Here is a 12062-nt window from a genome sequence, read left to right as displayed (position 1 = left end):
CCTTCAGGAGTGAATTAGATCAAAATGATTTTTCTGATGGACCTCCAGATGATGCTGCTGGATGTGATTTACTTCATCCTGCGCAACTCTGTGCGAATCGTCATGCGCCCACGCACCAAGCCCATCGATGGTGAGCTGGTGCTGATCACCGGGGCGGGGGGCGGCCTGGGTCGTCTCTTCGCTCAGGAATTCACCAAGCACGGGGCAGAGGTGGTGCTGTGGGACGTCAACGGCAGCTCCAATGAAGCAGACAGCCAAGCTGGTGCGTGAGATGGGGGGCAAGGCGCACACCTACACGGTGGATGTCACCAGCAGGGAGGATGTGTATCGCAATCGCGGACCTCGTGAGACAGGACCTGGGCCGAGACGTCACGATACTGGTGAACAACGCCGGAGTGGTGGCAGGGAAGCGCATGTTGGACTGTCCTGATGAACTGATGGAGAGGACCATGAAAGTCAACTGTCACGCCCTCTTCTGGGTGAGAAGTCAATAACAGCACTGACATATGGATGAAGTGGTGAAAGACAGGGGAGGCTGGGAAACTTATTTGAATGTAGATAGCAGTATTAAAGGCTCAGTTCACTCAAATTAATATATGTTTGTGCCCAGATTTAGAAATCTCTATATCTGAGATTCAGTGTTTTCATCTCAACTATTTCCTATTAAAGAAATAGTCCCAGTGACGGTATTGGCAGAGTGTTCTGTCAATTATCTGCCGTGTTTGGTACACTGTGCACATCTGATTGTCAAAACTGTGAGCACCACAGAGAATATTCTGCTAGCCTTTGTTGTATTGACGTGAAGACATAAATCTTAAAGACAGACATCTCAAAAACCATAACCAAATCGAACGAGGACCATCCATACTGCTGGATACCAGCAGAGGTGGGAACATTTTTGTTGGTTGAATCTGTTTTGTGGGTCATTTGGAAAAATAGTTGTTTCTCTAATTTTTATAAAGGCCAATGCAGGTAAATAAGTAGCCCATAGTGTGTTGAAGAAGAACAACTACTATACCAACTGTAAGTCAATAGATCCACTGTATATGAAGATAATGTACATGCAGTTGTAAGTAAAAACCATGTTAACCTTGTTTTGCAGGGCACACTTGACAAGTCCAACACAGACAATGATTCAGCACTGACTGCCTTTGGATTGCAAAATGTAGTAAGTTAAACAGCTAAACAGAGCTGGTTATTGTGCAGTGTGACACATGACATGTAAAATGTATTGCGCTAATAGCTTTATCCCCCTCACACTATGGACCATAGGATTCCCATATAAATCCTCTTAATATGAAGCTGCTCGTGCAACATAAGCTTCCCTCACTTTGAGCAACATTTAAGTCACTTCAAGTCATATGAACACTGCACAGAATGTTGCCTTGTAACGTACTGGCAAAATAACAATGTACTGTATTTATGTATGTGTGTGTGTGTGTGTGTGTGTGTGTGTGTGTGTGTTTGTGCGTGCCTCAGACAGTGAAGGCCTTCCTCCCCCAGATGAAGGCCCAGAGTCATGGACACATCGTGACCATCGCCAGCGTCCTCGGTCTCTTCAGCACAGCTTGCGTCGAGGTGAACCAGGGAGGGAGAAACAGCACTGCAACACTAAGATATGACAGCTTTACTGTTACACTCTTTCACACACTCCCCTACACAAGCTTACAATTTACGTAACAAATTCAAATGCCTAACGTGCAAACAGTGGTCTGAGATAATTTTGGAAATCAGAAAAAGATGGTTCCTAAGACACTGTAAAAACAAGCTCTGTTTTGATTTGGGACAGGATTACTGTGCCAGTAAGTTTGCTGCAGTGGGCTTCCATGAGTCTTTGGCCCACGAGCTGCTGGCTGAGGAGGTTGAGGGAGTGAGGACTACTCTTGTGTGCCCCTATATTGTGGACACAGGCATGTTTGAAGGCTGCAAGATTCGGTATGTCGACACAATAATCACATACGGTTATTGTATAGTAGTTTGATTGTGCATGTGTTGAATGAAGTGGCAGTCCATCATACAGGCAAACTACATTTAGGCATGTGTTTGCTGTCAAAATTACAACACTAATCCATAAATGTTCTTTGGTGCCACTCATAGGGAGGAAGTGGAACTGCTCCTTCCCCCCCTGGAGCCCCAGTACTGTGTCGAGCAGGCCATGAATGCCATCCTGATAGACCAACCACTGGTGTGCATCCCCCGCCTCACCTACCTGCCTGTCCTCTTTAGAGCGTAAGTACAAAGCCACACCTTCCCTCCATATTAACCAAAGACCATCAACAAATTGAACCCTTCTCGACGTGTGCATTTCACTGCTGAGCAGCTCATGTTCAGTATTTTTAGTTCAGGTGCATGTGTTCTTTTGCAGGTTGTTGCCATGGGAATCCAATGTGGCTGCATATCGTTTCATGGGCTCCGACAAGTGCATGTACCCGTTCATTGATACCATGAGCAAACAGTCGTCTAATGGCTCCATTAAGGTTGCATAGTTATACCTAAGTATATTTAAAAGGGTTTATGGTACACCAGTTGATGCAAAATAAATAAATTAAAAGAAAAATCCTTCTGCTTGCGTGTGCAGCAGTAGGCTGAACTGCCCAGCTCGAGCTAGGATTCAATCACGAGGATAGTCATAATTACTGCCAAATGGAAGGGACTTTAGATTTTGAGACTGATCATTCCGAAGCCTGTGCTAGATGACGACTCAGCCAAGTGGTCATCAGCACACCAAAAATATTTCATCAATGTTAAGATGAAGTTTAAAGTCCCTTCTAAATGTTTTCACCACAAACCTGAGAAATGACAGGACTGTGATTGAATCCTGGACTGATCAAAATGGGAATGGGAGTATCTTTAATATCTGTAACTACATGATGTATGAGAATACTGTGCTGTACTGTTTACATAAAATAAATTGAATGAAAATAACTATTCTAAATACACTTAAGATTTGTGTGTTGCTCTTTTTGAACTGCACATGACCTGCAAATGAGCAAAAAAGAGGTAGTACAACTGAAAAATATGCACATTGAGTATTGAAAACTGAACTGGAATATGTTCTGGGCCTTCTACACTTTCTCCCTCTACCTTGTGGATTATGTCTGTGTCAGTGCACATGTTTACAAGATTGCAGTTAAGTGCTCAAAAGTGTGGTTAATCTCAAAAGACAGCAGTGATGAAGTAAAACATAATCACTGCCCAGAAATATTCTCACGCAAGGGAGGAGGTATGACTAATGAAGCATTTCCTGCAGCATAATGTAAGATTGTGCTGTTTAAAATGTCGCCTGTAAAACTCCTAATGTCCCAGAATGAGCTTGTTTGGGCAGTCAAATAAAAACGAGAGCAGCAAACCTTTGCATAACATGATTTAAATTATTTACACTTCTCTTGATTCTAGCTTTGTATCAAAAGCAAGTCCCTGAATACTTCTTTATCATATGACAAATGTTTATAGCAGCCAAATTCTGATGAAAGTAAAAGGGCATTTATCTTTGTTAAGTTGTTCTTCTGTAGTATTTTTCACAAAGCAGCCACAGTAGGAAGGATTCAGACTGAAAACAGCAACACTGGAAACATGGCCTTCATGTTACGAGGTGTTTTACCGAGAATGTGCACTCTGTATTTGATTGGCTGATGCCGCAGCACCTTGCCAGATATCGTGGCGTGGTGCAGCAAAAGTTGAGGCTGGTTAAGCTTTTTTTGACGGAGGACGCTGCGCTGTTGATGGGGCCCCTGCATAGACAGACTGGCTCCATTCAAATAAAAGACTGCATTACTTCTGGTGGGGCTAATGTTTGTGTCAAAGTGCATTTGAGGCTATGCAAAGGGTTACAACTTTAATAACTTATCTTAAAATTGGCTTGGAAACATGATTTAGAAAACAGAAATTTGTAAAACGTCGACACAATATGACTATATCATTACAATATGATACCACTGAAAGCTGAAAAATTCTAATATTATATCATCAACCGGGCCTAGATAAGCTATATATCACGCCTATAATAGATTAAGGAAAAGACAAGATAACACAAGTCTTTGTTTTGTGCGCGTAAGCACGTAAGTTTAATTACCATGGGGAGCGGAGAGAGAAGGGAAGTTGACATAAGGGAGGAAACGGGAGTATCAGGAGAACCGATGCAGCAGGGAAACGTCCCCGCCACACACAGCAGAGACAACATCACATTACATCACACGCTACATTTAGTCACAAATTCTTCCCAGCCCTACATGGTAATGTCGATAACACTTCACTTGTGGTTGTTGATATAAAGCACTCTAGGAAAATCAACAGAGGTTCGCCAGCTGCACCCTAGACAAAAGATGAGGTCCAAACCTTAACAAGATCCCGTTTAACTATCTCAGCGGGGGGATAAAACATAAAACACTTAAAAACGAGAGTTAGCAGATCTCACAGAGAGGAAACAAGTTCTAGGCAAAACAAAAGAGTTCACAGTTAATCGCTTCATTTTCTCCCCACCAAGTTAACTCCCAACTCATTGACTAGGATGCAGCTACTTTTTCTACAAAGCAGCAAAATAAATAATGTGTACAATTAAACATCATCAAGGAGAAGAAACTATTTTTTTTCCCTATCTGTTTTGTTTAACTGTGAACATTTCAGAACAATGAATATGAACAGTGATGGTTTAGAGCCTAAGGAGCCCAAAGCTTCCTGTAGCCTTATAAAACTGACAAAGAACACAGTGTCTGAGTTTTCTCTAGTGCTTTTACAGACAACCAAACCTGATCATCTAAACAGTGCCATCCAGGGTCTGTGCCAATGTGCTTGAGTTAGCCTGTTTGAGGTGCAAGTCACCTTCGATTTCCTGCTTGCCACACCTGTGGAAGATAAATCAGGTTTAGTGTCACTGTAAACATTTTAAATCAGCTCCAAAAATATTCCTGCGTGCTGAGTACAATGATCTCATAAACTGCCCTGTTTACATCTTCCCAATGGAAGATCTCTGACTTAAAAAAGTACTAACAATTTAATAAGTTGCACCTGTAACATTGTTGGACACATAACGGACAATTTTTAAAAAATCTAAATGCAAATGAAAAATTAATACATAGATATGGTGCCTACATAACCCATAATGCAACTCAACCATTGACGTTTCAGTTGGAGATTCATGTGTGTTTTGCTTGTAGCAGCTAATGTAGCCCCAAACGGCTAACCTGAAGCAGAGAACAGGCTACAGAGGTCTGTTAAGTTCACTTCTTTCCAACTCCACACCTGAAGATTTTTCAGACCTAACTGGTTATCAGACTTTGCACAGCGCAACAAAAGGCTTTGGTTAATTCAAGTGGCCAGGCACAACAAGGAGTACAGGCATTTCACAAATAAAAAGTAACTGGAAAGAACATTTGACTAAGTTATGATAGATTTTATTCACTGCTTTCAAGCTGATTTAAGTTTCTGTCATTGTGTCACAGCTTACCCAGAGACTGGTCCATTTCCTGTCCTTTCATTTGACTGCTGGTCCAACTCTGAGAGCAACTTCAGTATATTCAGTGCAGCCTGTGGAGGTGAAGAACCATTTAAATTGGAAATACACATATTCTTGAAAAAATGCTAGTAGTATGGTAAGTTTATTTGTCTGGTACCACAGCTGCTTACACAATGTGCACATGAACAAGGAAAATAGGGAGGACCTTTGAAGGCTTTCCCTTCCACCCAAGGGAAAATTAAAAGAAAAAAAAACATAACTAACTAAACAACCTGATATTGACTGTGGATGAAATGGGAAGCACCATCATAACATACACCTATTTTGGGCAGAAACTGAAACACAATATTTCCTGGTCATTATCTGAGATATCCAAAACACTCCCATACTTAAAATGTGCAGCGTTTAACATAGCTCACACACTTTGTCACTCTTTAACTTGTGAGTTTTGACAAAGACAATCAAGACATTAGACTGACAATGAGCATTAAACCATGAACACAGATTTTCCTGGTTTAGATTTTGAAAGACTCACCATATCATGACAGGACTCTACATCTTTCCCAATCCCATGACTGATGAGTGGTGGCTGGGAGGAGCAGTTAATCAGTGACACAAACTCATTCTTATTGTTTTTGGGAAAATCTTTGTATTCCACCTGAAAAAATAAATGTTTCAATTACACTCTTGTATATGTCTAAATTCAGATGCATGGACACCAGTGGCTGTAATGAGTTTATCAAAGCAGAGCACACAGTTAGTTACCTGCAGGCCCTGCACGGACGCAAGATAGCCGAGCTGTTCTGAAGGCCTGGTGAGGGGTCCATGGGGCAGTTGGTTCAGGTTATTTTTGTTCTTTAGGATAGTCTCAGCGGTCAGGGATGTCCCTGCGTAAAGCAGCTCGTTGGCAATCATGGCAGTGATTGTGGCTTTGCCTGGGTTGGGCATAGCTCGACTGTAGTCCTTGGCCTGGGATCCTTGGCAGGCCCCGACTGCTTGAGCCACCTCAGGCACCATGGGCAGGATGCCTGCAGGCAGCTGCTGGTGGCTCAGGTAAGGCAGCCGGTAGTCCTCCTCCTTGGAACCTTCAAAGGTAATAAATAAAAATAACAGTAATATAATTATATCAAATAACATCAAATATCTGACTATAGTAATAACATCTTGATAAAAAAACAAAAAACACTCACCTAATGCCACCTCCTCTACAGAGCCAGGCTCAAAGAAGGTCACTTTGCGCCCATCACCAGGTTTTTTCACTGGGGTCTAAATATAACAAAAACAATGTACATATATGTAGGTTTAAGAAGCATCATCTTGTTAGCCATATTTTCAAGACTTGGTTGACAGAGGTCTAGCACTACCTTTTCATCAGTTTTGAGTGCCGGTTTAGGGGGCTGAGGCTGAGGCACTTTATATCCCAAGAGGTCCAGCATTTTCTCTGCTGCGTTCCTCTTGGCCACCTTCTTGCTGGGTCCCATTCCCTCTGCAGACTGGCCACACACGGTCACCTGTACGAGAAACATGCAAGCATACACAGATCACAGATGTGAATGGAGAAATTAAACAGCCAAGGTAGAGGAAAACAGAGCCATTAGTCATGCTACCAGCGTGCCTCAGTAGCTGTTGACTCACCTGCATGACAAACTCTCTACGCCGCGGTAAACCTCGCTCTGTGACCATGCTGTACTCCGGCTCCTTCTCTTTCTTGGCCTGCTGGATCTGAGCCAAGCGGCTGATAGGATTCATACCCTGACCATACTCTGGGCTGGTCTGCAGCTGTTAAGAGTGACAGGTTAATTGTTACCAAATGCAGAGTCTTGCGATCTGTATTGATTCTCCTCATTCTGTCCCACTAATTGCATTACCTTAATGATAGATTTGGTTTTCTTTTTGATGCGTGGCAGCGTCTTTTCCACACTGGGTATATGGGGAAGCCTCTTCAACTCCCTAAGCACCGCTGCTGCTGCCAGCTTCTTGGCAATCTTTTTACTCTTTCCATCGCCCTCGCCAGTGAACTCCCCAACTGTAACACGCACGACAAAACTCTTCATGTGTGGAGGACCCTCTTCCTTTAAAACCTGGAAAACAGGTTTCTCAAATTAGCCCCACATCAGGGTGTGGAGAAGCACTGATGTTCTATAACCGAACTGGATAAGAAACTGAGGTAAGTCATGCATACGTGCATCTACATACAGTGTGGACAATAAGTTTTTGGACAGATACACACTTTTATTCATCAGGTACTTCAGGCACTGTGGTTCATAATATTCTATTTGAAATAAAATAAGAGATAGTACATTAAAGTGCCATGTCTGAGCTCTAATTTGAGCAGGTTTACATCAATGTAGAGAATTGTGTGTGAAATATAGCCTTTTTAATACATGGTGTCCAAACTGCTAGGGTTCAAAAGTAACTGGACACTTGGCTGCTAAATGTTTCTTCCGCACCTGTGGTGTTTCAGGATCATATGTTGCTGCGCTTACACAAAAACAAAAAATGTGTAACTGTCCAAAACAATGGTGACATGTCTAGAAGTAAAATGCCTTTCTATTAACTTTTATAAAAAAGAAATGTGGAAATCACCTCAAAGTTGACAGGTAAGTTGCGTTTAAGTGCAATTTCAAATACTTGACTTATTTCTGATTTGTTGAGGTTCTCCTCCTCTGGTTCTCCGTTCATCTGTCAAGAGCAGAACCCATATTAAAGAAAGAAAAGTCTGAATAAAATTACACAAAAGCTCTCTGGCTCCATTCCATTCTGAGTGTTTGCTTCTTTTCTCACCACTGGCAACTGTTGCAATATTGGCTCCTTCTGCAGCACTTTCAGGGCCTTGGCAGCAGCTTCATGTTTGGCTAACTGCCGCGTGCGTCCCTTTCCAATAAACTGCTGGCCTCCGATGGAAAGCTCCATGTGGTATAACATTGGTCCCACTGGAGGAAATGGGTAGTAGTACCTGGACACACAAGAGAGTCTCATTTTTTCCATCTCAAAAACAGACTTGATGAAATTACTCAAAATTAGAGCAAAATGGTTAAATGTCATTATCTAATTTCCAAGTAAAGGAAACTCACTGTTGCATAGAGCGCTGGTAAGGCCCTGGAGCCCGGACATTGTAGTTGAAGTTTGGTGGCCTCATCCCCGGGTATGGGTCGATGGGTTTATACATAGGCTTTTTACCAAGCTTCATACATAGTGCATTCAACTCCATGGTATGTGTCATGCCATCTGCTATAAAGCCAACACAACAAACCAAGGACAAAAGTATATATGAGCAAACACTCTTCTGCAAAACATCATGTCAAGCAGAAGAAAGAGACTGCGTCAGACACAGTGGGAACAGCCCACCTGGGTTCTTGCCTGTGTTGCGGGGCGTCCTCACGGTGGGCTTGGGGAGTGTTGTCTCAGCGAGGGCAGAAGCAGCAGCGGAATGCTGGGCTTTCTTGATGCTGGTCCCCTCTGCCTCCCAGTGCTGATCTCCCAGTGTGAGTCTCACTGAGAAAATCTGACAAAGACAGGAGGCGTTATTTGCATGATCCTGTGACAAATGAGGACAACAGTGAAGATGAAATCCCATCATAGTTTAGTTTGTAAAAGTTACTCTCAGCGTACCTTGGAGTGAGCTGGTCCTTGCTCACAAAGCAGCTTATACTCAGGTTGGATCTTGTTGAAACGGGCTAACTCATTCACCAAACACATGGGGGTCTTCTCTTTAGGGTTTGCCATGTTAGATACTACAACAAACAAAAAGATCCTAATTACTCAAATCTAAGCAAACAGGCAGCATAAAATCTTTTAAAGCAGCATAAAATCTGAAATTTTTCAAATGACTGGAACATGCAGAGAGCCCTTCATAGACAGAATGTGGGATGTGTCTGAAATACAAAGAACCTAACATATACACACTGTGTTTTGTGAGCATTTATTGTAAATTTTAAAAAACATATGATATTTCCAGCCACCACCATCAAAAGGCTTAATCAAAGATAGCACCTTGCTGTTCATCCAATCTATAAATCATAAACACTACCAACAAACAAACAAAAGAAACAAACCTGTGGTGGTATTGTAGGGAGTGGCTGAGCCCGCGGGGAGAGCAGAGCTCCTGATGGGCTGGCTGGCGCTCTCCGAGGGTAAGGTGCCTGAGGCACAGGGGATGCTGTAGCCAGGCTGTGGCTGCCCCAGCTGCAGTGGGGCAGGAGCAGCAGGCATGGGGCTAGTTGGACACTGAAACTGGAGCTGGGACATCCTGGTTGGTCTAGCTTAATAGGCTGAAGTCAAGATAAGAATTTTGCAGTGCAGCAAATGGTGAATGCCAAAGTGGGAGGAACTGCTGATTGAGGAGATCTGAATTTATGTTCTACCTGGAGAGAGAAAGCGTAAGATTAAAAAAGGTACACCAACTTCCACATTTGGAGGTAAATTACAGCATTTTCTATTCATCCAACTCCAAGTTGCCTACCACAGCCCTGGCAAATACAGTCATAAGACAACAACATTCACATCTATGAACAATTTAGTTTCCAATTCACTCAAACTGAATGTGTTTGGGCTGTGGGGGAAAAAACTGATGCAGAGATGGGAGAACATGCACAGAGAGGCCCCAGCTGGCTGGATCAGGTTTGAAACCAACACCTTCTTGCTGTGAAGCAACACTGCTCCCCACTGAGCCACTTTGCTTTTGCACCCCCAATTTAAACTTTCAACCTTAAAATTAACACATTTTTCACCTTTAAATCATTGACTGTTAAACTGACATTAATACTATATCAGTTTAACAAGTCCTATTCTGCCTTACAGGCCAAGATTTAAACAAGCAATCAGCATGATTTTCTAGATTGCACAATTCATTCCAGAAAATATACCAGAGGTTACAGGCAAAGCACTTTTCTTACTTTGTGACAAAACTTAGCAGAATGTGTGTTACAAACATTAAAATGAATGTTTTAGTTTAGCTCTGAATCGTTCTTTTCTGAGCCTTTGTGAGCCTCAGAAATAGTGAGAAAATTCTGCAAAATCCGCATATGAATATATGCATGAATATATGCAGATTTTGCAGAATTTTCTCACTATTTCCGAGGAAATTCGAAATTCATTATGAAATCATTAGTTCCAGTATGAGTTTAATACATCAATTTACAACAAGCCATTGATTTGACAGCTCTGTAGAACAATACAGTAAGTCTGGTTAAATGCCCCTCATTAATTTTTATTCGCTTGGCATTAAAACATTCATTGAAGTCTTAAAATACAGTAGACTTATTGCCAATAAAAAAATGCACATCATGTGCAGTGATTTGTTCAGGATCCCAACACAGTTCAACCAGTATGTCAACATTCAAGAGACAACTTTATTTATAATTCACATCCAACAAGGACAACCCCACAATGCAACCAGATGGGTGTCACGAACAATACTGCATGTGATGTGTTGACAGAGCTACACCCACGTAAGCTTGAACAGTAAAACAGTAAAACACCACCCCCACTGTAGACTGTAGACTTGACTCTATTTATTTCCTCACCAACACCATGCTCTGGTTGTCATTAAGAATGCTGCTGCTCCAGAAACCTAAAGATTATTTTATTCTCATTCAAGGTGCAGGGTTGGGAGGTGTCTGGGTGTTGTGGGGCCCTTGGAGCCTTTCTAAATAAACAAGTAAAACTCACATGCGCTGATTTTAACGTTCTCTTTGCAAATAACTGTTAGCTACACAAAATTAACTAACCTGTTAATGAAATATTAACTTAAATATTCGCTAGTTTTATAGCAAGACTAACCGGCAAGGTAGCTAGCTGTAGCGATTACGAGGCTCTGACCGCTTGCAAATATTCACCCAGGAATCTCTCCCTTCGTTTGATATTTCCCAATGCCATCTGAGTGAAAAACTTTACAGAGCAGACTCCACAGCCAGTAAGACATTAACTGGATCTTAATGAAATCAGGCCGCCAGGTGACTGTATGGGCTTTTCCCTGAGGACCACGTTAGCTAACTGGCTTTCTAGCTACAGTGGCAAGGATGGATGGAAATAATGGGACAACCTCTGCAAAAACGAGCCCCTACACTTCAAATCACTGTAGCAATGATGTCTCCAGGAAGCCGCACTATCAACCCATGAGCAACAGTACCCGACACCAGTTTACTGACTGAATCAAGTAAACGTCTCATATTAATTTCCATGAATTTGGAAACAGCCGGTGAAACTGCTAGCTAGCTAACCCCCGAGCCCCGACAAGCCAAAGCACAAAATTAACCTCACCTCGTCGTTCCCTTTGTTCAGTTTTTACTTACTCCATAGGACACGTTGATTTTCTAATGTTTGCTTTTCTTAATGGTCAGTTTCAAGGGTCAGTCTATGTTATTTTTATATCAAAATGCGGGCGGTGAGGAGGTGGACATTGGGAAGACACGGCAAACACTAAAGAGAATGGCCCAGTCTTGATTCTCTCTTCAGGAAGTGACGTCCACAGAGAGGAAGTACTTTCAAAATAAAGCAGGATTGAGAGTACAGTGAGGAGGCGACTCACATTTCTTATTGCAACTGTGCAAGCACGAGCACAAATACAGTTAAACAGTTAAAAAGAAGAAGAAAAAAAGAAACACACTAT

The 12062-nt window shown here is 42.2% G+C and overlaps 2 protein-coding genes across 6 annotated transcripts; one reads left to right on the top strand and one right to left on the bottom strand.

Annotated features, from left to right (window-relative positions):
- The first annotated feature begins 19 nt into the window (after positions 1 to 19).
- Positions 20 to 4286, top strand: rdh20 (retinol dehydrogenase 20). The gene is given in 7 exon segments (XM_018686552.2): positions 20 to 246; positions 248 to 334; positions 336 to 479; positions 1480 to 1578; positions 1790 to 1935; positions 2098 to 2229; positions 2366 to 4286. Coding segments are annotated over 7 exon segments (951 nt in total). The 5' UTR covers positions 20 to 24; the 3' UTR covers positions 2487 to 4286.
- On the bottom strand, positions 4037 to 11901 carry stau1 (staufen double-stranded RNA binding protein 1). Of its 5 annotated transcripts, none has more exons than XM_018686543.2 (15): positions 11714 to 11901; positions 9508 to 9816; positions 9065 to 9186; positions 8801 to 8957; positions 8527 to 8683; positions 8237 to 8408; positions 8039 to 8134; positions 7321 to 7533; positions 7088 to 7231; positions 6817 to 6963; positions 6643 to 6718; positions 6218 to 6537; positions 5988 to 6110; positions 5444 to 5523; positions 4037 to 4841 (listed from the first exon to the last, which is right to left on the bottom strand). In XM_018686543.2, the coding sequence occupies exons 2-15, from the start codon at positions 9698 to 9700 to the stop codon at positions 4754 to 4756; spliced, it is 2088 nt and encodes a 695-aa protein (XP_018542059.1). In that variant the 5' UTR covers positions 9701 to 9816; positions 11714 to 11901; the 3' UTR covers positions 4037 to 4753. The 5 variants fall into 5 exon arrangements, with proteins under 5 accessions (XP_018542059.1, XP_018542060.1, XP_018542061.1 ...); XM_018686544.2 differs by having other exon boundaries at positions 8527 to 8680; XM_018686545.2 differs by having other exon boundaries at positions 8813 to 8957.
- Positions 11902 to 12062: the final 161 nt, after the last annotated feature.

Source organism: Lates calcarifer, linkage group LG12 (genome assembly GCF_001640805.2).
Source record: "Lates calcarifer isolate ASB-BC8 linkage group LG12, TLL_Latcal_v3, whole genome shotgun sequence".
Classification (NCBI taxonomy): domain Eukaryota; kingdom Metazoa; phylum Chordata; class Actinopteri; family Centropomidae; genus Lates; species Lates calcarifer.
Note: the sequence above shows the minus strand (reverse complement) of the source record. Positions and strands in the feature narration are given on the sequence as shown.

Bases quoted from the DNA above. Each gene is read 5' to 3' on its own strand.
- stau1 (XM_018686543.2), bottom strand. From the start codon at position 9,700: ATGTCCCAGCTCCAGTTTCAGTGTCCAACTAGCCCCATGCCTGCTGCT. The intron at 8,684-8,800 runs GTGGGCTGTTCC...TTGGCTTTATAG, and splicing joins CAACACAGGCAAGAACCCAG to CAGATGGCATGACACATACC. The intron at 5,524-5,987 runs GTGAGTCTTTCA...TCACCTCCACAG, and splicing joins TAGAGTCCTGTCATGATATG to GCTGCACTGAATATACTGAA.